Genomic DNA, 24,719 nt, shown 5'->3' with positions numbered 1-24,719 from the left:
GCGCCATCTTCACCCAATCGGGTAAGGCGTGCCTCGAGGTATTGCGAGCCACAAAGCAAAACAGCCGCGTACAATGAATATATATAATAAATATGTTGGTGGTGGCATATTCGAATTTCTTTCAAGTATAATAGCCCTTTTAATCTAACCTCTTGTTGTTGCTCGTACTTGAATCATTACTTCTGGTTTTGGCTCTGCGAAGCTGTGTATTGATATGTATCATTCCAGAAAAGCTGACCTTCTCATTCCATTATTACGGGAAATTTTACCCGTATTAGATACGCAGTGATATCTTAAAATTCCTATTTACCCTCAGAGCATCCACTTTTATAAATATTTTCTGCCGCGAACACGAACGGGATATGTGAGATATCTTCGATACCACATGTTTTAGGAACCTAAGCTCAGCTAATTCTTCTTCAATTGAGGAATTCCTCGCTCGCGTACATTTGCCTCCTGTCTCGCATCAATCTCCAATAATGGCCGCCCGAATTCCGGCGTGGAAGAAGCTCGGATTGCAGCTCAAGAACGCCGCTACCTCTGTTATTGAGAATACCTCTTTTCAGTCAAAGGGAACCAAGAAGAGACCTCTGACGTCGGAGAGCGAGGAATCTAATGGAAAAAAACCCCGGGTAGAGAATGTCAAGATCAATGAAAAAACGAAACGGGAAAACACCAAAGAGAATACAAATGACAAGACACCCAGAAATAAGGCCACAAATCCGGAATTGGTATTGTCCCTTGAGTCATCCTCTGTGGAAAATCAAGATAACAAACCTCTCTCCAAGCCCAAATCCAAGAAAATAAAATCCGTTTCCTTCGCTGAGGATACAAAATTGGAAGATGGGGATGGAGTTGTCGCATTGGAACTTGAAAACGAGCACGAGGATGCTCGCGAACCTAGCCCAGCCGTTGCAAGAAAGGCGGAGAAGAGGAAACTGAAGCGAGAACAGCGCGCAAAGAATCGCCCGGACTCAACCTCCAATGCCCCTCCCCCTCCAATCGACCCGACCCTGCAATACCTTACGCTCTACCACAAATCCCGTGCTCAATGGAAATTCCAGAAGAATCGCGAAACACATCTGCTTAAGCACGCGCTATCGGTAGATCGAATACCTTCGACATACAACGCTTCATTGGCTGCATATCTTGCCGGCATAAAGAGTGAAGGGGCGAAGAAGAGAGTTGCAGAGGCTGCCGTAGAAGCTATCAAAGCAGATGATGCTGATGTCGATTCGGGGGAGAATGGTGGTGGTGGTAGTGATGCGTCTGAGAAGGATAGGTATAGAAATTCGATATCGTCGTTCAGGAAACGGTTGGTGGGGCTAGTGGCCGCAGATCCACACAGTTGGGAAGGAGACATGTTTGGTGACGAAGCTACAGACCTAAATGCCGATTGGCTTAAAAAGCTAGAAAGGAGGCGGAGAGCAGAATTGGTTCTTCATTTTGTTGGTGGCAGTGTACCGGCTGCTGAAGCGGCCAAGCTTCAAGCAGAGTCGAGACCAGGGGTGAGTGAGAAGAAGAAGCAGAAAAAGCAGAAGCGGAAGAAGAATAGGACGAACGTTATAGAGGATACCAGCAGCAGCAGTAGTGGTAGCAGCAGCAGCAGCGAGACCGATAGTGATAGCGACAGTGATAGCGATGATTTCAACTCAAAGCCTACTACGGAACAAGTGAGTGAAATTACGAAAAGCACAACAAACGGACTTCACAATGACTCTTCCTCCTCATCGGAGTCAGAGATTTCATCATCCGATTCGAGCTCGGATTCGGATTCAGATACAGGTATGCCCTTCCCATTTTTCGGTTACGTCGATATTCAGCAGCCAACATAATATTTTACAAGAATCAGAAACTTCATCAAACTCCAGCTCGGATTCGGGTAAGTCAGCTACGCAACCTATATTCCCATCTCCAGCTTCTACATTGATGCTAACAATTCACATCCGCTTTTTAGACTCGGATTGAAGGGGGGATTTACTTTACATCTTCCACTTAAAAAGAAATACCTGTCGCAAACTATGGACCCGACAAACATCTCGTGACGGGGTATATATAAGCCTATTTCGAGAACGGTAAAAAACATTCGTCATTCCCACTTCCCTTTGCCATACCTACGATACCTTAAAACAGTACACTACCTCGCTATATACCCGCTTTAGGTAGAAAGCAAACAAGCTTGGATTCTTGACTCTTGACTTCAGCGTCTATATCAAATGACCTTTGTATTTTTCCATCTTAGTATATCCGTATTTGCGCATACTAGAATAAAATCACGAATACGTATGCATAATAAATTATCAATTCAAAAGGTATCGTGAAGAAAGTTCGCGAATCAGACCGTTAAAAAGCAACGAAAATCAAGACTAAGGCACCTAAACGGGAGGACCTAGAAACTAAAAGCCTCCCCTCCCCATGGACAGACAACACAGATATAAGCATCAAAAAGAGGAAAGAAACTCCACCCTCCACCTAGACATCTATACAATAAAAAATAAACAAATAAATTAATAAATAAAAGGAAAAAAAGAAAAAGTGTAAGTGGCATCAACCACTCCCTTTCTCCTTATCCTTCTCCTTCTCCCTCTCCCTCTCCCTACTCTCCCCTTCGCCACCAACCTTCCGCCTTTCCCTATCCTTCCCAGCTCCCGTCCCCCGTCTCCTCCTAACAACCTGATATACATCATTAAAATTCATGACCACGCCCAAAAACCGCATATCCACGTCTGGCTGATACGCCAAGTCGCCAAGGAGCGTGAGAAGGCGTATGCGGAAGTCCGCTGCGAGGTCGCGCAGACGCGTGCGTAAAGAGGGGAGGAGATGATCTTCATCGCCCGCCGTGCCGATGCCACCAAGTAGCGCTGCCGCTGCTGTTGGGGTTATGGGTTCAGAGGGCGATTTTGAATGTGCGCCGCCACCACGGCCACTAAGGGGAAATGATGAGTCGGCTGAGGGAGATTCGGAAGCGGAGCCGGGGACCTTGCGCGTGGCGGAGTCTGAGCGGTTAGGGCGGTTGATGTTGCTTGTAGTGGAGGTGGTGAAAGGAAATAGGGACTGGGATTGTTGGAGGAGGTCCTTTTCGGTCACACCCCATTGGCCTTGGGCGGTGCGCGTTTCGATCTTTGCAGTGAATTCTTGGCGGCGGGTGAATTCTGCGACGGAGAAAGAGTAGAGGCCGTCTACAGCGTCTTTGTAGGTGAGCATTATTTTGAGAATTTGGTGGAGTTGAGAGAGAAAAGAGTCTTCTCTGTTGTTGCCGGCAGGATTACTGGAGGAGGAGGAGCCAAGAAGGCCCTTGTGGGTGATGGAGTTGAGGTATTTGGTGTGTGCTTCGATGAGGTCGTCCAGAGTGCAGCCCGGTTTTGAGATGGCTACTTGCAATTGGTCCCAGCTTGCTTCAATGACTTCAAATAAGATATAGTATTGAAGCTGGCTGATGAAATGATTCATCTCAGAAATCACGCAACGAGCGCGTTTCCAGTCCTGGCCGACCTTGTCCTCGACGCTGCCTAGCACCCCCCTGGCACCTGTCATGCAACGTCTCCAGGTGCTACCCAGGGCGAATTCCACTCTCTTGACGCGCCAGAGAAAGTTGAAGACTTTTAGATACTGAGTTGAACCCCAAGGTGTTATTACAACGTCCACTGGAGCATCAATTTTATATTCAAGAGTAAAACAGTCCCAGCCAATTTCGCCATGGCTTAGCTCCAACATGCGAGCGTCAAGGCGACGTAAGACATCGGGAGAGTCATATTGTGCATTTGATGATCGGATGGCATGCTCCAGCTGTGCTGTCAGGGTATGGCGGTATTGGGAGTTCGCCGGGCGATCAAGGTTGGATGCTAGCGATTCCATGAGCAAGGCAATGAAATCCCCCTGACCTAGTAGAAGATACTTTTTAAGCGCCATAAGATGATCGAAGAGTTTGAACTTCGAGTCCATAAGATAAATCAGGCGAGCCATCGTTGTTTTATACGCTTCATCGATCGATGTCTCGAGGGTAGCGGTATCCCCGTATTTTAATTCCTTTGATGCATCTCTTGAATACGCCGCTACCCACGCCGAATCCCCACAGCCATACCTAATGAAGTTCAGAGACTTCCCAATTAGGAAAATTTTCTTCGCTAATTCCGGCGTCATAATCGTCGGCACCAGGTCATCGTCGAGCTTGTACTTGTCATCCCAAACGCTTGTTGCAACGCGTCGTGGATCAACACTCGGCCGAACCTCCGGCTCCACGACGAAAAATTCCCGATATGGGTCTGAAAGTTCACCGTCGTATATCCACTGCCTCAACATTCCGTAGAATGGCCGGGTTACATGGGCCAGAAGACGCTCAGCAAACGCCCCGACGAAAGGATCACCGTGAGACGAAGAAAATTCGTGTATCATGGTGATTAACTGTCCACCCCTTTTGCCTCTTGACTCTTCTACTATCAAACTCATCAGTCTTAGCGCCATTGTGGCCTCTCTCATCCAAACAACGCATCTTTTCAACGTAACGCCGGCTTTCAAGGTTCCCTTGGGTTCTGTGGAGTTGTCCGAAACAGTCGCTAATGCCGATCTGATCTCGCCTTCAAGAGTGGCAACTAAGCCTAGGTACGATCGAAGCTCGTTTCCAATCGCTGCCCGTACACTCTGCTTCACAAGGCCGCCTTCCGTTTCTTCGACAAAAGCTGATAAACCACGGTATAGTAGACAAGGTTCTGCTAACGTATGTAAAAGAGACACAAGCGGTACTGGCAAAGTCTGTGGTAGTTTTAATGAAGTAGGCGATACGAATTTCATATTCGTAGATGACACCCCTTGAAGAGTGAAGGATAAATCCCGTAATATAATCGATTCATCAGGTTTGGCGAGCCCACCCTCAACCCCTCCTTTATTTTTCTGTTGCCGCTGCTGCTCCTCCTCCTGGCGTTGTTCCGCTTGGCTATGACTTCGGGACTTCGATTCCCCATCCGGAGTGATAGAAACAGCTCCCCGACTAGTGGCTGGTATACCTTCTCTCTCTTTTTCTCTCTCTCTCCTTTCCACAACTCGTTTCCGTTCCACTGCCCTGGGGCTATATGAACCTCTATCCTTTCCATTCCTCGTGAGCGCCGATGCGCCATCATGCGCAGCAGCAGCCGCCGCAGAGGGACTATCCAAACCCACAGCGGAAACGGACGAGCCAGGCGCGATATCATCAACCACAGATCTTCGACCAAATTTATCCCGAAACAGCAGATGATCCAACTGATGCTCATCCATCAACGGGCTCCTCGCGCCATCATCCCTTTTCCAACCCCCATCCTCCACTCTGGTCGTAACGGTGGTGCGCCGAACATTCCCCCTATCAGCAGCAGCAGTCTCCGCACCCCCACTCCTCCCCGCAGGTCCATTACCCTCCCCGATCCGATAAAGCAAGTACAAAATCGCCCACTTCTGCCCCAGCACTGGCTGCGTCAACAGCCTCGAATACAAATTCGAGAACCGCACCGCTTTGTCCGGCGACGCATTTTCTCTCAGCAACTTGCGCTTGATCAGGTCTGGCGCATTGTTGATAACGTCCGCTGAAACGACACCGCCACTACCACCTATCCCTGTAGAACTGGCCGCAGCCGCGGCTGCTGTGTGGGAATCCAGAACCCGCCATGCCATTTCCAAACAGCGTCTGTGCCGTTGCTCGTCGGCCTCGGCCGCTTCGAGACGCGCATATTCGTCCGTCGATGTTTCGGAAAGGGTTTCATCGTCTTCATTGCGGCGGGGGATGGTGGCGGGGATGAGGGAGTCGACGAGTTGGCTTAGCGCGTCTTCGATGCGGCGCGAGCGGTGAGGATGGGAGTGGGGAGTTGAAAAGGCGGAGGAGGTCGGCGGTGGCATGGTTATAATAAAATAACAACGAGCTTGAAAATCTATATGCTTAAAATAGAGAGAGAGAGAGAGAGAGAAAGTTGGAAAAGCGGATGAAATTGACTCGGACTCTCATTCAATCTTTGTCCTTTTGCTTCCTCTTCCCTCTCTTCCCCCTTCTTTGTCCCCTTAAATCCAGCTCCGGCACCCGATACTGCCTTATCCGCCGCAATCAATCAAATGTGCGCGAGTAGCACTAAATCGCGAGAGAAGGCGGGGGAAAAAAAAATTAGGACACCCTACCGCACGCGTAAGAACCACACACACAAAGAGAGAGAGAGACGCGACGCAGATTTTCAAGCGACGTTGGTGTATATAGTATCTAGATATATATCCACCACCATCCCACCCACACACTCCGCACCAAAGGGAATGAATAGCGGCTCGTCCTACGGCTGGCCCCTTGCATAAATGAGAAATTTTGTTTGTTGCTTTGCTTTGTTTTTTGCGTTTCAAATTTTTCAATTTTCCCCTTGAGCCGGGTCGTGGTTATCTTGTTACGACGCAAGGGGATGAGGGGACCGGGTTGTTGGAAGAAGAAGAAGCTGGGTGAAGGGTATTGGGGTGTGCATCCCTCAGTCCTTATCTCTCCTTTTTTTCCCGTCTTCCTTGCGACTCCGGTTCTCTTTCGCTTTGGGAACAGGAAACAATTTCGCGTCGTTGACAGGCAAAAGAAGGGGCAAAAAAACGATGTTCTGATGTTTACCAATTTTGTCTTCAGGCGTTCCAAAGATGAATCGAGGAAACAATGAAGGCCCTGTTTGGCTTGTTTGCAGTGGGCCTCGACGTCATCCGCAACAACAACCCCTAAACTGAACTCCTATTTCTCAACGACAACAACAATCATGTATAAAGAGTAAAGACCATCCACCGCATCAAAATCAAGTTTGTAGAAGCGGAAGAGGAGAAGGAAAGTAGTACCAAATTGAAAGAAAAGAAGCGTACAATGGCATTCGCTGAGACAGCTCGCTCGCTCCACGCCTCGAGAGTCCGTTCGAGGCGACGGATATTGGTTAGTAGTTATATAAATTGGAAGCATCTATGTATGGTACAGAACATAGATAGGACAGTATTTACATCGGAGCAGATGGGACGGAAACACACGTCCAAAGAGCAAGTAAAAAGGAAACAAAAAGAAAAGGAAAAATGGCAAAAATGGAAGATTGAAAATATTTAGAGCCTGTTTCAGTGCGTCTGTACTTTTTGAATGCAATAGTGGATCTCATTAAAAATAGTGTACGGAGTATTTATCAATTAATTAGTAGCAAGCCAGTGTTGCACCATCACACTATTTCATAATTGAGATCACTCCATGTATGGCGTACGCCGTTCAATTGGTAGGATAATTCATGTCTGAGTTTCTCTAATCTAGAAGGGTGGGCGAACGCCCCTATATATATACGTAGTCATCCCGTCAGCGATCCAATCCAGAGGAAGGAGCGATCGCAGCATACGGGAAGAATAGGAGGAATAATAATGCAGGGGCGGAAGGAGCAGGGCGGAAGGGAGACTAGGGGCGGAACGCCACATTTTTTTTGAATTGATTCTGAACTTCATTTTGAAAAAATGTATTTTTGTAAATTTTTTTTTAATCAATATTAATTAACTATCTTCACTATGAATGTTATTCTATATTATTCTACATTGTCACACATTATTGAAGTTAAATACTGCTTATTTATATGATTTTGATGAAATATGTGAGTACAACTGCTCAATTCACTGAACATCTGATCTTTTTCATCTGTACTTTACAAAAAAAGTTATAATATTAATACAGCTGCTCTGCTCACTGAACAGTTGTCATATTAAGCTGTACTTTTTAAAAAAAGTAGAGATCTGTACAAAAAGAACAAGTACACACAGCCACACTGAACAGGCTCTTAACAGTCAATCAATGGCTTTACATCACATTTCCATCTCATCGTTTTCGGGTGTGCGCTGCTGCTTGGTGAGATATCGAAGACAATATACCCTTAGAAACCCTCCTTTTTGAACAATACAAATGGTTAAGAAATGACAACCTTACTATCTTGACCCAAATCAACTCAAAAGGGAAATGAAAAGTGAAAGTTGAAAAAGGGGCTGGAAGAGAAGAAGAAGAACATAGGATACCGATAATTACCTTACACAAACAGACGAAACCATGGAAGTTATTCATCATAGTTAGAGGGAAAAAAGGGAGATGGAATGAAATGGAATGAAAAAAAGAACGTTGTCGAAATTTCATACAACCAAGATTTCAAAAAACGATTAGACAAAGATATAAACAAGAAAGAAAGTAAAAGTGTTTGAAAAAAAAAAAAAAAAAAAAAAAACCCGATCAAATATCGCCCATCGAACAAATAGCCGCACCCGTTTATTACTATTCCTTCTTTTTGAAATTTCAGTTCCTGCGACGCCCCGCCCTGCCCTTGAATACCCCATCCATCCCATCACCGCCTGTCGTTCTCATTCCATGGCCCTCCGTTTCAAGATCCGTCTCTCTCCCTCCACCCGGAAACTATATGCTTTTTGGAGAGTCGAGGGGGAGCGTGGTTCAGACCGGACTCCCAACTAGTAAAACCATCATACTCATTTCCACCACCGCATCGCCCATACGTACATATCTTTCCCAAATCAAATTGTATTTTGTGCAGCGCAATGATGAGGGGTGGGGGAAGAAAATAAGGAGAACGATAGAAAGGGGAAAAAGAAAACGACGAGGGAACAAAAAACCTTTTCCATATGAACTCCTACCCGACAGCTCCCCAAGGATACAAAACATACACGGAAACAAGAAAACAAGGAGTACACAGGATATAAAGCAAAAATTCGCAAGAAAGGTTAGAAGAAAAAGAGGGAAAATAATGTGCAAATTTTCGATTACTAACTCCACCAACCGACCCGATTAATTTTTGCCCTCCCCCACGAAAAAAGTACTACCTCAACGAAGAACGGACAAGAAGAGAGAACAAAGAGATGAAAATGAATAGAAGTGATGTGTGAAAAGGCAAAAATGACGTGAAAAAAAAGGGAGACGAAGATGAGGAAGAGAAGATGAAGATGAAGCAGAAGAAACACAAATTATCACTGTGTAGCAGCCAATCTAAATAATTATTTCCAAGAAGTAGAAGTAGAAGAAAGCCAAGGGAGGGAGAGGAAAAGATACACTCCCTGGCGAATCAGAAAATTTCCTCGTTATAGGTAGGTAGGCACGTACGGCAGGTATAGAAGGCTGACGCGGTATATCTCTTGGTGGCTGGAAGGTTTTGCAGGGCTTGAGAAATCAATTATATATAAAAGGGTCGCTTTTGCCTTGTGTGGATGGAGAGAGAGAGTGTGTGTGGGTGTACATATGCAAATGAGTATGTACGTATGTGTGTGCGGGACTTCGGAACTTCGTTTTATTCATTTTTACTTTTCGTCGCACTTTTGTTTTTTTTTGGAAAACACCATTTCCTTTATCGTCGTGGCATGGGCTGTGTAGAAATACCAGGACCACCTGCCTGCATGGCCATATAAGGATTGGCATGTTGCGCATATTCGCCATTCATGCCATTCACCATGATACTATTTAGTCCCTGGGCTTGAGAAACGGGACAATCCTTATGGGCCAAAAGCAATGTCTTCAGGTTGACGATTTCCTCTCGCAGTTGGGTCACGGTTGACGAGAGAGCGTCATTCTCATTACTGTAGTATTCGACTTTAGTTTGCAGACTCTGGAGCCACTGTTTCTTGCGTTGTCGGCATTTCAAAGCCGCGACACTTTTAACAAGCAAGCAGTCATGTTAGTCATGCAATTAGAGCACTTGGCCACAGTAGTCTTGGAGAAAGTCAAAAAGCCATACCGATTCCGTTCCAGGAAATTCTTCCGTTTTTCTTCATCAGTCATCTTCTTGGTATTCCCGGGCTCAGATTGTTGGGGTTTTGTATCTTCCTCTTCCTCTGACTCATCAACACTTTGGTCCATTGCGGAGCCACTATTCCCTTTCGCCCTTTTATTTGCACCCTTGCTGGCGTTGTTGTTATCGTCAGCCTTCCGTCGGCCATTATTCTTTCCAGAACTGGCTTTCCGCCCTTTAACTCCACGAGCATTTGATTTTGACTGGTCACCAGCGCTGTCCGAGGCGCCACCGTTCATATCATGGGCAGGGTTACTTCCGTTCTGCATATTTGAGGTCGATTCGTTTGATGGATTCTGGGCGAGAGGCTGCGAGGTAGGGACAGGAAATTGGTTGTTTGGCTGACCTCCTTTGGCTAGCATAAAAAGACCGTTGGCAGCATCCGTCGCATCGTGATGCGCAAAAGGATCTACATGCGCATCAGACTTGGCAACTTCTAGATTGGTGGGTTGTTGGAGAAGTTGGTCTGAATCTTGCGGGTTGGAGCTTCGGGTATTCTTCCTTGCAGCATTTAGAGCTGTCCGGTGAAAATCTATGGTTGATGGAGTGGCACCACCACTTTGGAATTGTTGCATTAGAGCCTGTGTATTGGGGCTCGATGCGGCAGGAAACATCGAGCCTCCACCGCCAGGGGTGAGCCCTGTGCGCAGCGACGACTCTTGTGGTGTGGGGAAACCGCGACCGATACCGTCGAAATAGTCGCTGGGGGCAGCCGGTCCAGCAAGCATAGCGGGACTGAGTGGTCCCGCGCGAAGAGAATTGCTCCAATTGAAACCACCCGCTGAGGATGTACCGGGCAAGGCAGGCGACGTGAGCGCCGCGACGGGAGGCAGGATAGACTTTCCGGGCGTATCAGCGGGCTGATTCCCAAAGGATTGTTCGAAAGGATTGGGCTCTAGGGAGAATTGAGTGGTGCCATGAACGCCGGAGAAATAATCGGGTGTGTCAGATCCCTGTTGCTGTTGCTGTTGCTGTTGCTGTTGTCCCTGGCGATGATTATTGGAGAGGGATTGGGATCCTTCAGCGTCGCTAGGCTGCGTGGTATCCTTTTGATCAGAGGTAGTACTTTGCGCATCTATATCACCGAATGGTTGTGAAAATAGTTAGATTAGAATCGCAGAGGATAAATGTATTTGTCCGTCATGGAAACATGCAACTACGGTTCCCTAAAGTATAAAAAATGAAATATCCAAAAACGATGGATACAACCAGGAATGTGTCCATATGAGAAGAACAAGGAGGTTGCTGGGGCGGAAGGGTCAAATGGAGTGGTTGTGGTTGATAACGTGTTGAGCTGCAATAGATGTAAAGGCTACGACCTAGGTAGGTAGGGGGTATTGCGCCACCCAAGCCCAAGGCATGGCAGAAGATGTAGGGGGGAAAATTCATAATTAACAATTAAAAAGACATCACATAGTAGAATTTAAGATGCGAGAGGAGATATGAACAATGAAGACATTAAAATAAACACATACCTTCTGACTTCCAAGAGCCCTTTTTGGGGTCCATGGTCGAGTCAGCGTGGGAGGCCGGGCGCCCGATGCGAGGAGAAGGCCTGGTAGCAATCGCAGCGGACATGACACCGCGCAACAAAGAGAATAAGGAGGAGAAAACGAAGGCGAAGGCTCACTGCAAACGATGATAACAGCGGCGGAAGTAAGTCGGCACAACACGAGGGAGCGCGGGGAGGGCGGGTGTGGAAAGACTCGAACACTTTTGGGGTGGTGGTTGGTGGATGACGACAGAGAAGTAGTTCCAGCAAGCGAGCTCGAGCCAATGGAGCCGGGAAGCAAGGCCAGAAGGAATTAAAGAAAAAGGGGAAAGCAAAAGCAGAAAGGGGCAGAAGCGGCGAAGTTTGGATTGAGGGCGGCGCGAGCGCCAGGCGATTCGATGGGGGCGGGGAGGCAGATGGATGGGATGATGATGGCTTGATGATGCGATAGTGATGATGACGGCGAGGAGAGAGAAAAAAAAATTGGGTTGTTCGGCGGAAAAATGGGAAATCTGACGACACCGATGATGTGGTTGTTATGTAAGCAGCCTCCAAGCAACCCACAGCAACCGAATATCCTAACGCGGTGTATAACTACGATAATGGATGTCTTCTACGCCTTCTACACCTGCTACACGGGGGAAACTGTGCGCTGCGGATTACGGGAGCAGACACGGAGTCCCAGTCCAGGCGCGTCAGCCGTTGTGGCGTGGAAGATAAGATAGTCCATGCCCATGCCCGTTGTTGGCGAGAACAGAAGAAGCATTAGTATCACCAACCCCGAGTCTCCTCCTTCGAAAAAAGAAAGAAGCAGATAGGAACAACAATTTAACTTCTTTTTATTTTTATTTTATTTTTATTTCGTGCATTTCTTCGTCCTCGACTCACCACGCCAATACCCGTCTCGAACCGGCACGGGTTCACGTTGTAGATTCAAGCTTTTTTTCTCTTCTCTTTTTTTTTTGGCGATTTTTTCTTTCTTTTTATTGTTCCGTTTGGTGTTTAGAGAGTTAAATTAGAAGACCATAGATCATCCCCAAAGCCAAATGTTGGTTCGAGAAGGTTTGATAGGAAAAATATAACTATCATCTTGCAACCTTCCGAACCTGTATCTGATCATAGGTAGGCAGGAAGATCGAATTGTGTTCATATTCATGTTCACGCATGCTTGCCAAGTTGACCATTTCAGAGAGATATATATCATAACGTTCTAGGAATGAATTGTAGATTATCATTCGGTTTATTGTTAAAGGTACTCTGGATGCCTGTGATATTGTAATTCCTCCTCGCCCTCCTCCTCCTCCTCCTCTTCCTCTTTGTCTTCCTCTTCCTTCTCCTCTCTTCCCTCCTCTGGAGACATCGATTGCTCCGGCCTCGGTGATGACGTAGCTCGAGCGCAAATGCTCCCGGGAACGGTTGGCCCGCCCATCCATACAGACCCTTAACCTGGGTTCGACGAAGGGAAAAACAAAAATGCCTTCCTACCGCATTGGATTGAACGAACCACAGCTGGCATCTCAGCTCGTTCGTTCGATAACCAACCACCACTCTGATCTTCCAACAGGGGCTTTCTTAGAACGTTTTACTTGTCTCTTCCTCTTCCTCCCCCCCCACACCCCCCTGAGAAAAATGTATTTATGAACCTCGCTGCGACCAAATTCTCCTAAGAAAAGAAGCGACTTACCTCATCAACCCTCAAAACAGGGAACAACGAACGGGTCCCCGCTAGACTGTATTGGGCTGGCGAGCCCGGCGCTGAACCATCGCTGAATCGCTGGATTGGCATCTCGTTTGGGGGGTGATGACGTGTTGTATGGTTGTTCCAGGGATTTCTTTCAGGGTTGGGCTCCATCTCCCATGGGTCGATGGGGTTAGCGTTGCTTTGTTTTCTGCCGGCGGAATTTTTGTGTCAGATCAAAGCGGTGGGGAGGTGGTTGGGGGAAGAGGTTGTTTACCTCTCTGCCCTCCCTTTGGGAACGATTTATGGACCATTAAAATGCTGGAGTATCTGTACCTGCCTGCCTCAAATGTTGCTAAACTTTAGGTACTACTTAGTGGCCTCTAGCCGATGTGTCGAGGAGACGAAATGGCGGGGGGTTTTGCCGTCGGATGGTTAGTACAACTAGACCATAAAAGTCCCAGCAGCCGCCCAAGCTATCAAGCTCTCTTACTCTGCATGTTACGTACTAGCAGTCGCTAAACTACTGGTAGTCATCATTCTCATTCTCGATCCTCAATTCTCACCTGCGAAAATGAAACAACCCTCCAGGTACCGTGCCACCTTTCAGTCAATGAATAACTAGGCAAAAATTTATTTTTAGATATTTCAGAAATTCTTAATACTACTAGTACTTGTAAATCTTCAGCTATACCCCTTCATTTCCTCCCCTACCCCGCGATAACCGGCTGCTGAAACACCGTGTGCCATAGAGCTCTGCCCAGTGGGATGGGCATAATAATGTACCAGTGGCATAATAACAATACGTAGATGCATATCATTCAAAGCATATATAACATAACATTTATTCGACGAAGCTTTGCCCCCCGTAGGAAATAAAGGTGGTATTTAGGGTATACGTACAGTGCAAGCCGCCCACTGGCAGAGAGCTCTTCTCTGCAGGCTTTGGGGGGATGGAACGAGCACAATTAGACGTGTTATTATTACCATTATCATAAATTGTGCGCGCGGTATGTACAGTACATACATGGAGTCATTATCGCGATAAATAAAATTGAAACTCCCAAAGACGGAAAAGAAGGAACAGGAAAATGAATATCAAAAGATTCTCCCAACAGATGCAACTTGGGGGTTAACATACGCAGAGCGATAGTTGAAAGAAAAAAGAAGAAAAAAATAACCATAAAACAACCATAAAATGATAATTGGAGACAATTAACCAACTACGCCATTTTCAATTTTACCATATCCGGAAAAAGGACATGGAAGGGGTAGATAAGTAGTTAGGAAAAAAGGGAAAAGAAAAACCTGGGGAATCTACACCGCGCCTGCTACAAATCTCCGCCCCTACGACCCCCGATACGTCGTATAATTCCACGGCCCCAATAGCACAGGGACATGGTAATGCCTCCACCCATCCCACCGCTCGCTGCCCTTGACCAAAAACTCCACCTCGATTTCGCGCCAGAAGCTCTCCACCCCTTGCTCGGCGTACCACTCGCCCACGTTCCGAATGCGCAGGGTCCAGATCGAGCGCTGCTGGCCGCCGCGCTGTTCGTGGATGGACGCGAGGAGGGAACGGATTGAGGGGCCTGGTGCTGGTGCTGCTGTTGTGTCGACTGCTGCGGAGGATGTGGTTCCTGTTCCTGTTCCTGTTCCTGGGGTAGCAGGGGATGTCGTCGTCGTAGTAGCAGTAGTAGTAACAGAAGAAGGAGGATGGGGAGAAGGGTGCCAGTGTTTGATACGACCGTCGACGTCGGTGACGGCGTGGAGGGTCGCGGGGAGGTTGGCGGGTTGCGGGGCGCCAGCGGGCAGGAGGATGCTGTGGAGCGTGAGGGTGCAGGCGAGGCCGGGAGCCGGGGTGCCGTTAAAGGTGTTGAGGATATGGCAGGTTATTGGGTCGCGGTCTGCCATTTTTTTATGTGTATTTGTTTGTGCTATTCAAGTTCTTGTGGAAGAGGGGCGGTTTTTCAGGTTCCCCAGCGCAAGCTGTGGTGTTTCTTTGAATGGGAAAGTTTTTGATTATTTTTGTATTTTTATTAATTTTATTTTCTTTCATCTGCTTTCCTTAATTTTTGAATTCGAGGCTCAGTTCAGGGATGTGGAGACTTGGCCCGTTTGCTAGTTCCTTTTGGCAAGGGGTGGAATTTTTTCGGGCAGGTAATTGTAGGTAGCAAGCAAGAGGGTGAACGACTTAAAATGAGTTGGTTACGAGTAGCGGCTGGCTTTGAATATTAGAATGAAGAAGGGAAAGAAACAGAAGATTGACTCTGGAAGTGAGTAAACTCCGCAACCGCAGCTGTAGTGTCTGGAACAAATACTGGCCCCTCCGTCGTTTTTGTGGGGCGTCAAACCATCTGCACAATGGAAGTCCCAACACACGACTACAGTTAAGCTCGGATCTCAAACCCTCTCCCCAGGTGGATAGTTAATGCACTCAAGAGCTTTGGAGGGAAGGCAGAGAAGCCGATGTGGAATGCTTTATCCTGCCGGGAGAGTTCAAGGCATGACGTAAATCCAAGTCTCGATATCGCTGCCTAGAGTGGCGCCTATCACGCCTGTCATCGCTTACACGGACTGGAATATCATAATGCCGGTCGCCTCTGCCTAGTGGCGCAACGTCTTCCCTCACCTCAACAAGTATACATCAGGCTTCAGGATAAGTTGGCAAGTTGCTTGGGAGACAAACAATAATCTTAGAAACATTAAAGAGGAATCACATTACCTCGTTTCTTCCTCATAGGTCCTACAAAAAAGCCTTTGATTTCTAGGTAAGCCGAGAAGCTTCCTGCCGAGAAGCGATTCGATTGCCTATCATCCAGGGAGAAATAGTTCAGAGTTGTCGCTGTGCTCAATGCAAATAGACTTCTTGAGAGTAAACTAACTGGCAATGGCTAGTTTTCCTATTATATTTTTCCGTCCTTCAGTTCCCCGGCGACACTCGTCTTTAGAGCAATCGAGCTCAGTTTCTTCGCCCACATACCCACCATCACATTCCCGATACGAGACCCATTCTTTCGAACTGCTCCAAGAGACATATTTGGGCAACATACATCCTAGCCTAGTCTCAAACATTCACTCTCCAGTCCCCTAAATCTATGCACAAACACCAAACCAACGAATTGCAATATCGCTGCCTACCATGTCATCCACCGCCATGGTCTCCGGAGACGACTCGCTCGAGCCCACCCTGCAAAGCCTCCTGGACCAAAAGACGCTTCGATGGGTATTTGTCGGTGGGAAAGGAGGTGTCGGCAAGACAACTACCTCATGTTCACTAGCAATCCAGCTTGCCAAAGTCCGCAAATCTGTACTGCTCATCTCCACTGACCCAGCCCATAACCTGAGTGATGCGTTCGGACAAAAATTCGGAAAAGAGGCGAGGCTGGTCGACGGCTTCGACAATCTGAGTGCCATGGAAATTGACCCTAATGGGAGCATACAAGATCTGCTCGCTACGGGGGGTGATCAGGCAGATGACCCCATGGCTGGGCTGGGGCTGGGTGGCATGATGCAGGATTTGGCATTTAGCGTAAGTTCTTTTACTTCTTTTTTTTTTGGGAGTATGGTATGTAGTAGGAAGGATGGCGAATATGTAATAAAAATTTTTTAATAGATACCCGGTGTCGACGAAGCCATGTCGTTCGCTGAAGTCCTGAAACAAGTCAAATCCCTCTCATACGAGGTAATCGTATTCGACACTGCGCCAACCGGCCATACCCTCCGCTTCCTTCAATTCCCCACTGTACTAGAAAAGGCTCTTGCGAAACTATCTCAACTGTCGTCCCAATTCGGCCCGATGCTGAACTCCATCCTTGGTGCGCGTGGTGGGCTCCCCGGTGGCCAAAACCTAGACGAGATCCTCTCGAAGATGGAATCGCTCCGAGAAACGATTGGAGAAGTGAATGCGCAGTTTAAAGATGCCGACCTCACAACTTTCGTCTGCGTATGCATCGCAGAGTTCCTGTCCCTGTATGAAACCGAGCGGATGATCCAGGAGCTTACAAGTTACCAAATCGATACACACTGCATTGTGGTCAACCAACTGCTATTCCCCGGTAAGGACAGCTCGTGCGAGCAGTGCAAGGCCAGAAGGAAAATGCAGAAAAAGTATTTGAATGAGATCGAAGATCTGTATGAGGATTTTAACGTCGTGCGGATGCCGATGTTGGTGGAGGAAGTGCGGGGGAAAGAGAAACTTGAGAAGTAAGTTAGTTCCGTGTTTGTGGCGATTGTTGTCTCTGAGAGAGGGGAGTATTGAGCATCGAAAACGAATGAAAGGCGCTTTGCTAACCAGTAAAACCTTCCTTTTCCCCCCTCCGAACTCTAGGTTTAGCAATATGCTTGTAAACCCATACGTTCCACCTGAAGAGTGATTGACTGATTGATTCATAATAAAAATAAATAGCCATCGTGATCCTAGGTCTTATGTATAAAAAGAGAAAGAATAGAAAAAATATATATATATTTTGAACGAAGCCAGTTTTCCTTTTCCCACTTGAACTTTTTCACCCCATACCTACGCTCTATCCCAATTCGTTGTCGTCGTAACGGAACATTCTCTCAAAAATTCCCATGTCCTTCATACACCCACGAGTAAGCAAACAGCCGGGCTTGGAAATGCATCCCGAAACAAGCTACACTTTGCAGAGGCCCTCTCTCTCTCTCATCATATATATATCTGTTTATATGATTAAGGACTCACCCAACTAACCAATGCTGTCCATTTAGAATCTCCCTCTTTTTATTTCCTCTGGCTCCATCGGGACGAACCCAGGGGGTGCAATTTATCGACGCTCCAGGGGCAGTGTCTGAATGTTCGGGGGCAACCGAAAGAAATCATTGCTTTCTTCTGCTCTTCGGACTATAATTCCATGGCATCACGATTGCTTGAAACATCTACATGTCGTCCGGTATATGCTCTTAACTTATTCATTTTCGCGGAAAAGGGCCACTCGATGAAGGCAAGAATAGGCCCCACGTTGAGTCTGGAGGTATAAAGAACAAGAAAAACAAAGGAAGCTCCAGTTACCGTACATCTTACCCAACCCGTCAAATTAATACTTGCAAAACCTTCCGGGACTCTTCCCCCACTGTTATTGCGCGCCTCACTTGTTCAGGCTACCCTCCATCTCTGTATTGGGGTCAGCCATTCAGAACCACAGGGACGTAGCTGGGTGAGCAGAAAAGTTGCCTCTTGTCGAACCTTCCTTAGCTACTTCCGGTTTATGCCCCTGGGCGCCTTGCGAAAAAAGCATATTTCCGGTTTTGCTTCTGGGTATCGAGAGTGAATGGCCCTTTCGGAGCCTGCCAGTTGGGATATGCTGTAAACTGGCTAAACTTTGGAAAGACTTGAGTATGAATTGGAAAACGCGGAAAGTGAGGCGATCTTCCAAGGTTTCCTATCCAGTCCCCCCCCTCCCCCTCCCCCCTCCCGGCAAGGATTAAAATCATGATCAAGCTGTTTTTATTGATGGTCGTGTCGGAGCGGTGATTAATCGTCCGAATATTGACCCAATTACTGAATATGGGTATATAACGAATGAATTGAATTGAATTGACTTAATCATCTACATCCTGATAATTACAAGTTAAAGAAAGCATTATTTATAAGGAAAGGAATGCTCGATTACATGGGCAGAAGAATATTCTATATAGGGCATATTGGACATGTTTAATTTTTCGGACCGGAACAATTTTTGGCATGGTTAACGTAATCAACCACTCAACGCCCGTCTACACTCAACGCCCACCCAATCCTCATTTTTTCATCTATCTTCAAACACCCACAAGATGCACCACGAGGCAGTTATATTGTCCGCGATTGATGATTTGAATGCCCAATTGGTTCCTAATTACACTGTGACCGCTGAGAAATATGGAATCAGTCGTTATACACTCTCACGGCGCTATAGAGGTGTTCAAACGTCAAGAAAGGAAGCAACCTCTATCCACCGCAAAATCCTCACAGATTCGCAAGAAAATCGACTCCTTTTTCATATCAATCGATTGGCAGATCGCGGTTTCCCTTGTACGCCCCAAATCCTTCATAATCTTGTTGTTGAGATATTAAAAGAACCTATTGGAGCCAACTGGGTGGCAAGGTTCTGTCAACGCCACAAGGATGTAATCAAGTCAGTTTACCTGCGAAATATCGACCAAAAACGCAAGATTGCGGACAATTCTACATACTTTAAGCATTATTTTGATCTTGTATATATTGCTTTTCTCTACTGCTTTTCTTACTTTTATCTTGCTAATTTATTGTTGATTTGCAGCTACAGGAAAAGATCACTAAATACAATATTGAACCTGGGAATATCTACAACTTCGATGAAAAAGGATTCCTATTGGGCTTCATCCACACCCCTCAAGCGTATTGTATCAATTAATGCGCTCAAATCCGGCCGTACAATAGGTGCCAGCCAGGATGGCAGCCGCGAATTCATTACACTACTTGCCTCAATTTGCGCCGATGGAACCTCACTCCCACCTGCTCTCATATATCAAGGGGAATCAAGGGATATACAAGATACTTGGCTGGAAGATTTTGATAGCAAAAAGGATCAGGTCTACTTTGCTGCTTCAGAGAATGGATGGAGCAATGATGAATATGGGTTAATGTGGTTAAAGAAGATCTTTGAACCTCATACAAAAAAGAAAGCAGGGCGTGGATACAGGCTTCTTATATTAGATGGCCACTCATCCCATGTTAATATGGCATTCATCAATTACGCGGCTCAGCATAAGATTTTACTTGCTGTCTTTCCTCCCCACTCTACACACCGATTACAACCGCTAGATGTTGGGATATTTGGACCATTGAGCAAATCATATTCTAAGCATTTGAATGAGCGAATGAGAACCGGTATGGGATTTGTACGCACTACAAAGAGGTCTTTTTGGCAGCTATTTGATGCTGCTTGGAAGGAATCAGTTACATCCTCAAATATTATATCCGCGTTCGCTGCGGTTGGCCTACATCCATTTGATCCAGAACAGGTTCTTAAAAAGCTTGCAATACGCCCTTGCACCCCCCCCAGACGCGCAATATCGACCCAGAAATCAGGAAAGAAGACGTCGCAAGCGTGGCAGGGCAATGGGGTTGCTAGATTCTTCAAATCCGTCATTGGCACAGTTCTTTTCACCGGCAAAGGTGCAGAGCATCCGCGAGCAGATGACTGCCGCAGAGGCCGCCAAAAAGGATGAACAGGCTCGTAAGGAGGATGCCAAGTTGCAACACGCTATTCTTAAGGAGCAGAAGGAGACAGATATCATGTTACAGCGAATGGAGCGGGAGGCAGCTCGCCAGGCAGCTAAGGAGCAAAAGGAGATGGATAAGGCCGCAAGAGCCGCTCAACGGCAGATTGACAGGGAGCTTAGGGATGCAAAGAAGGCCCAAGAGCAAAAGGAAAAGGAAGAACGAGCTGCTGCGCGGCAGCAATCGCGGTTGGGGGGGGCCCAGGTTCGGGGGTCCAAAAATCACCTTCCTAATCGGGAAATCAGACCCTCGATTTCGCAAAGAGTGGCTAAATCGCGTTTTCAGAGCTCTGCCAGGTTGCCCGCGGGTCCGCCGCCGGGGGGTCCGGATGATATTGCAACCCCTACGGATTTGACCGCTGCCTGCTCATTGAATCTGCCTCCACCCAAGATTTCGCGTTCCGGGCGAGTTATTAAGCCCAACAAACATCTTTTGAATTAGCTATATATTTTTATATGTAATTTTCTATATATATTTTCATCATATAATATATCATATTAAAATCTAATTGCGTTGTTGAGATATTAATGAAAAGATTTCATTGTAGTGGTGGCAAAATAGCGGGCGTTGAGTGTAGACGGGCGTTGAGTGGTTGATTACGTTAATGCATCTTGGTTAAAATGTTGAACATGGTTTTTGTTAAATTGTATGTTTTTGAAAAACTATGTTCAGATGATGCCCTGTGATGATATATATATATATATATATATCAATGATGATATCAATGATAATATCTATTAATGATATCTATTGATGATAGCTAGCGATGATAGCTAGCAATGATCTATAGCCACTAGTTATTAGTTACCAGTGTGAAAAATTGAGCATGGTTTAAATATCTACAAGACCCACTTTATTAAACCACGTTCAACTGTAACCCGCATGAATGAGGGAGGCAATGCGAATTTAACAAGATATCCTAAAAGGTTATCTTCTGACATGGTCAAATTCATCAGTTAGTTGTTCTTCCTCTTGTTGCACAACCCCTCGAACAGTGTCTCTTGCTTCTGCAACTGAAAATACTAACAGACCTGTACTTGCATCTCCCCCCCCCCGTGTGACCCCTTCCTCATCCGTCAACGGTTGGCCAAACCACACATTCAAAAACATCTTTTGAAAAAAGACTCCTGTAAACTCCTGTAAGTATGCTTTCTCAACTGCAAACATGCCAACAGTCAAAGAATTGAGAAGTAAACTTAGGGCTCTCTGCCTGTGTTCGACAGGCAGGAAAGCTGTCCTCGAGCAGCGACTACAGACAGCCAAGGAGAAGTTCACCCGACGGCCACTGCGATGCACTCATGGCAGGAGAATCGAAGTCGGGGACCCATCCACAATGATTGAGCGTGCCGAAGAGGCCTTATTGGACTCAGTCAACAAAGAGGAGCTAGTCGCATTTCAACAGACCGATCCTCGAGGACCGCTTGAATGCGACAGAATCCCGCTTGGCCGACATCGAGAACAAACTAGAGTTAGCAGAATGCTGTATCTCTAACCTCGAGGAGTCAGTTTTCGATCTTAAAGCTTCAGAAACCGGTTCATCAGCACTTACAAATGGGATATACTTTCCAACAACACCGAGAAAGATAAGGTGACCATCAGGACTGGAAATCATTTTGTGCATGGAGGGGACTGTAAAAGAGATGCAGAATTATATGAAGCTCCAGCACTTCGTCTCGATTTTGTTATCTACACCAAGCTTTACGGCCTTCATCCTGGAGTTGTCCGCTCTTCAATCTGTAAGTATTTTTGCAGCTGGGATAGCGATTGACTGGTGCTAATAAATTTAAAGCATATCGTCCGACAATTGACCTCCTCAATAGACACGCTACTACTGTCGCTGACAAGAATATCGAGCTTCCTACGAAGTTTAACGACCTGTTTGTCAACTTCATAAAGGCCCTTGAAACTTCAAATTTTGAAGAAGGCTATCTCGCCAACCCAAAGTCAGATGTTACAGTTGCATATTGGGCCTTTCTTCAGTCCTGCCCCTAGTAGTCTTGCTGCGACTATAGCTCCTCGATAACGATGCCAAAACTACTTTTGAGAGGGACCACCAATGTTGACCTATTCCATTCCTGCACCATTATTGTATGTTAACTTAGTATGACATTCTTTCACGCGCACCATGCATGAATTTTGCAAGTCCTTGCAGGCATTTCTACCACTTTGCTTGATGGGGTTCGCCATCCAATGCAAGCTCATGACCTTAATAACTGTGTATTTGTAGGATTTGGAGTGCAATAAAGATATTGCTATTTTCTTTCTTCTGAGTAGACCGTCTTCCAGCTACATCAACTTTGTTGACATGGTTTTCTACAATTTAACCTCACTTGCACTCTTGCCTCAACCCCCCTTCCTTCCACTTTACATCCTTTTAACTTTGTAGCCTTTTCCAGGATGCACAGAGGAGCGGAGGCGCCCGGGCGAAGAAACACGCAGGCCAAAAGGTTCGCAGTAGTCTTACAGGAATATCTGCATCAAAATAGTAATTCGAGACCGCGGAAGGAATAATGGCCAAATCGCGGAAGAACACGATACTTTCACTCCTGCACCGGGAGAAGCGAAGTGCATACAAAGCTCTCACAATGTTTCGTATGGGCCAAGTAGGAACGATCTGGATGGACACCGCCAAACTCGATTCAAAGTGAGGCGGCGTAAACGGGGCGACCCTTGTTTGGTTTTGCATGTTCGACTTGGAAGGGCCCAGACATCCAAAACGGGAAATATGCCGCCATGCAATTTCAGGTCTAGCGCCGTCAGCCCTGCCTAAAGCTTGGATGAAGGTCATTCAACATCCGAAATGGGACTTCAGGTTGTATCCGCAAGCTTCATATAAATACGGCCACTCATTCCCTCTGTGAAATGGATTTAGTTTGCCTTACTTATGTCACTCTCCGTGTATTCCTTGTATATCAGTCTCTTCGTCTCTCAACATCTATCTATCTACTCTTCTTGCTTAAACCACATTGATCAAACCGACTCATAGGTTCATTGATACCTCCAATCTTGACCTTTTGCAGAATGCCCCAATCTCAGCAATATTGGCTCCCCGGATATGGGCTATCACGTCATGTCGTCGTTACCCAAATACAATTTTTCCTGGGGCCTGCTTCTTCGGCCAGGCCGTTTAGTTTTCAGGTATGGGCACCCATTGCGTGAATTAAGTGCTATTAGATCTAACCCAGATTGCAGGGACGTGAAGGCTACCTTATAACTGGGACGCGTCTGACTCGGGTATGTTCTGACCTCAAGTTAAAAGGGGAAGCTCCCTTCCGTTCTCAAGGTTATGATCTAACATTTTGCATAGCAACAAATCGAGGATCTAACGACCATGTCTTTGGAATACGAGAAAGGTGCTGCTATGAGGATGGCTCACAACAACCCCAATTTTAATACCAACGGCAAATCGGCACAGTATATCAATGAATTGGTAAGCTTTGGGCCACGCGATCAGGAACCAGAACTTCCCACCGATCGAAAAAAGGACCGTGAAAGAGAAACCGAGAGAAATAGAGACAGATACGTTCCATCGGACCGTCGTACCCGGCAGAAACAATCGTGGTGAAAATAATATTTGCCAATCGTATCATCCGATCATTTACGTTCAAAAACCTCTGCAGGTGTTTGGACATTAGGGAAGGGCTTTTCGAAAGTTCTTAACAATTTTCTCACCTGCGACACGTTGATCCGTCTCCCAAAATAACTCGCTCGGGGGTTGGGGTGGAAGCGGGCCTGGGATTTGGAGCCGGCAACGTCACGGTTACTTTCAGGCGATGGGAATAGGACGGATATCGTTGGCTTTTTCGGAATGGAAGCGTTACGGAGTTTCGAAGGAGTTATTGGATAGCGAAAATATCTGTAATCGACTTGTTTCACTATTTTCTATCCAAATCGACTTTTTCGTGCTGAACAATTCTGTGCATGAGTGTTTTCGAATCTCCTTCCTTCCTCCACCCTAATATCGATTTCAGGCTTACTTCCGCAAGTGGTAACCTAATACGCACATAGAAATCCTACCTCCGAAAACACCAGTACAGGACCCGGGATACATCGCGGGGCTGAAGCAGAAACGGGGATACAGTGGGCAACAGAACACTTTTACAGACCTCGGATCATCCCCTAAGGCCTTGGAAATTCCATGGACTTCACATTCCTCCGGACAACCAACCACTTCAAGCCGTGCGTTTCCTACTTTTGGGATTTCTAAATTGGATGATGGTATAGAGCTTCTGATTAGCTGTTCCCTCATCTTGTCCCAGTGAACAAAAGCTAAACCCGTGTGAAAATCATATATCATCTGAAAGGCCGGTCTGGAAGAAGGATCTAGTCTACCAATTCCTCAGGATGTTCCCGTTACGAGACGAGATGCTGATCTCCATCGCCATTTGTATTCCCTGGACTGGGCCACGTTTCATTCCAACTTACCTATTTTTCTTTGGCAATATCATAGGTATATTTAAAAAGGATAGAAAGGATAGAAAAGCAAAATAAGTTTTTTGGCCTTAAAATAGC

At 46.4% G+C, this 24,719-nt stretch overlaps 8 protein-coding genes across 8 annotated transcripts; 5 read left to right on the top strand and 3 right to left on the bottom strand.

Moving 5' to 3' along the window:
- Positions 1-479: 479 nt before the first annotated feature.
- On the top strand, positions 480-1,968 carry HCAG_00052 (predicted protein; the record flags this gene model as incomplete). The annotated part of the gene is made up of 2 exons (XM_001542956.1): positions 480-1,785; positions 1,958-1,968. 2 exons carry the CDS (start codon positions 480-482, stop codon positions 1,966-1,968), a joined length of 1,317 nt encoding a protein of 438 aa, XP_001543006.1.
- A 579-nt stretch (positions 1,969-2,547) lies between these two features.
- Positions 2,548-5,862, bottom strand: HCAG_00051 (predicted protein; the record flags this gene model as incomplete). Its single annotated transcript, XM_001542955.1, has 2 exons — positions 2,548-4,676; positions 5,073-5,862. The coding sequence occupies 2 exons, from the start codon at positions 5,860-5,862 to the stop codon at positions 2,548-2,550; spliced, it is 2,919 nt and encodes a 972-aa protein (XP_001543005.1).
- Positions 5,863-9,335: 3,473 nt separating this feature from the next.
- HCAG_00050 (hypothetical protein) lies at positions 9,336-11,354 on the bottom strand (the record flags this gene model as incomplete). The annotated part of the gene is made up of 3 exons (XM_001542954.1): positions 9,336-9,639; positions 9,723-10,851; positions 11,252-11,354. The coding sequence occupies 3 exons, from the start codon at positions 11,352-11,354 to the stop codon at positions 9,336-9,338; spliced, it is 1,536 nt and encodes a 511-aa protein (XP_001543004.1).
- Positions 11,355-14,293: 2,939 nt separating this feature from the next.
- Positions 14,294-14,860, bottom strand: HCAG_00049 (predicted protein; the record flags this gene model as incomplete). The annotated part of the gene is made up of 1 exon (XM_001542953.1): positions 14,294-14,860. The coding sequence occupies one exon, from the start codon at positions 14,858-14,860 to the stop codon at positions 14,294-14,296; it is 567 nt and encodes a 188-aa protein (XP_001543003.1).
- Positions 14,861-16,088: 1,228 nt separating this feature from the next.
- Positions 16,089-17,322, top strand: HCAG_00048 (arsenical pump-driving ATPase; the record flags this gene model as incomplete). The annotated part of the gene is made up of 3 exons (XM_001542952.1): positions 16,089-16,478; positions 16,563-17,152; positions 17,277-17,322. 3 exons carry the CDS (start codon positions 16,089-16,091, stop codon positions 17,320-17,322), a joined length of 1,026 nt encoding a protein of 341 aa, XP_001543002.1.
- Positions 17,323-18,739: 1,417 nt separating this feature from the next.
- On the top strand, positions 18,740-20,803 carry HCAG_00047 (predicted protein; the record flags this gene model as incomplete). Its single annotated transcript, XM_001542951.1, has 5 exons — positions 18,740-19,080; positions 19,225-19,814; positions 19,990-20,411; positions 20,504-20,529; positions 20,755-20,803. The coding sequence occupies 5 exons, from the start codon at positions 18,740-18,742 to the stop codon at positions 20,801-20,803; spliced, it is 1,428 nt and encodes a 475-aa protein (XP_001543001.1).
- A 569-nt stretch (positions 20,804-21,372) lies between these two features.
- HCAG_00046 (predicted protein) lies at positions 21,373-22,199 on the top strand (the record flags this gene model as incomplete). The annotated part of the gene is made up of 3 exons (XM_001542950.1): positions 21,373-21,689; positions 21,729-21,943; positions 21,997-22,199. The coding sequence occupies 3 exons, from the start codon at positions 21,373-21,375 to the stop codon at positions 22,197-22,199; spliced, it is 735 nt and encodes a 244-aa protein (XP_001543000.1).
- Positions 22,200-22,717: 518 nt separating this feature from the next.
- HCAG_00045 (predicted protein) lies at positions 22,718-23,772 on the top strand (the record flags this gene model as incomplete). Its single annotated transcript, XM_001542949.1, has 4 exons — positions 22,718-22,851; positions 23,228-23,345; positions 23,400-23,441; positions 23,515-23,772. 4 exons carry the CDS (start codon positions 22,718-22,720, stop codon positions 23,770-23,772), a joined length of 552 nt encoding a protein of 183 aa, XP_001542999.1.
- Between the last annotated feature and the right edge of the window lie 947 nt (positions 23,773-24,719).

The sequence above is a fragment of the Histoplasma capsulatum genome, genomic scaffold, assembly GCF_000149585.1.
Source record: "Histoplasma capsulatum NAm1 scaffold_1 genomic scaffold, whole genome shotgun sequence".
Lineage (NCBI taxonomy): Eukaryota > Fungi > Ascomycota > Eurotiomycetes > Onygenales > Ajellomycetaceae > Histoplasma > Histoplasma mississippiense.
This window is presented reverse-complemented; position numbering and strand designations above follow the sequence as displayed.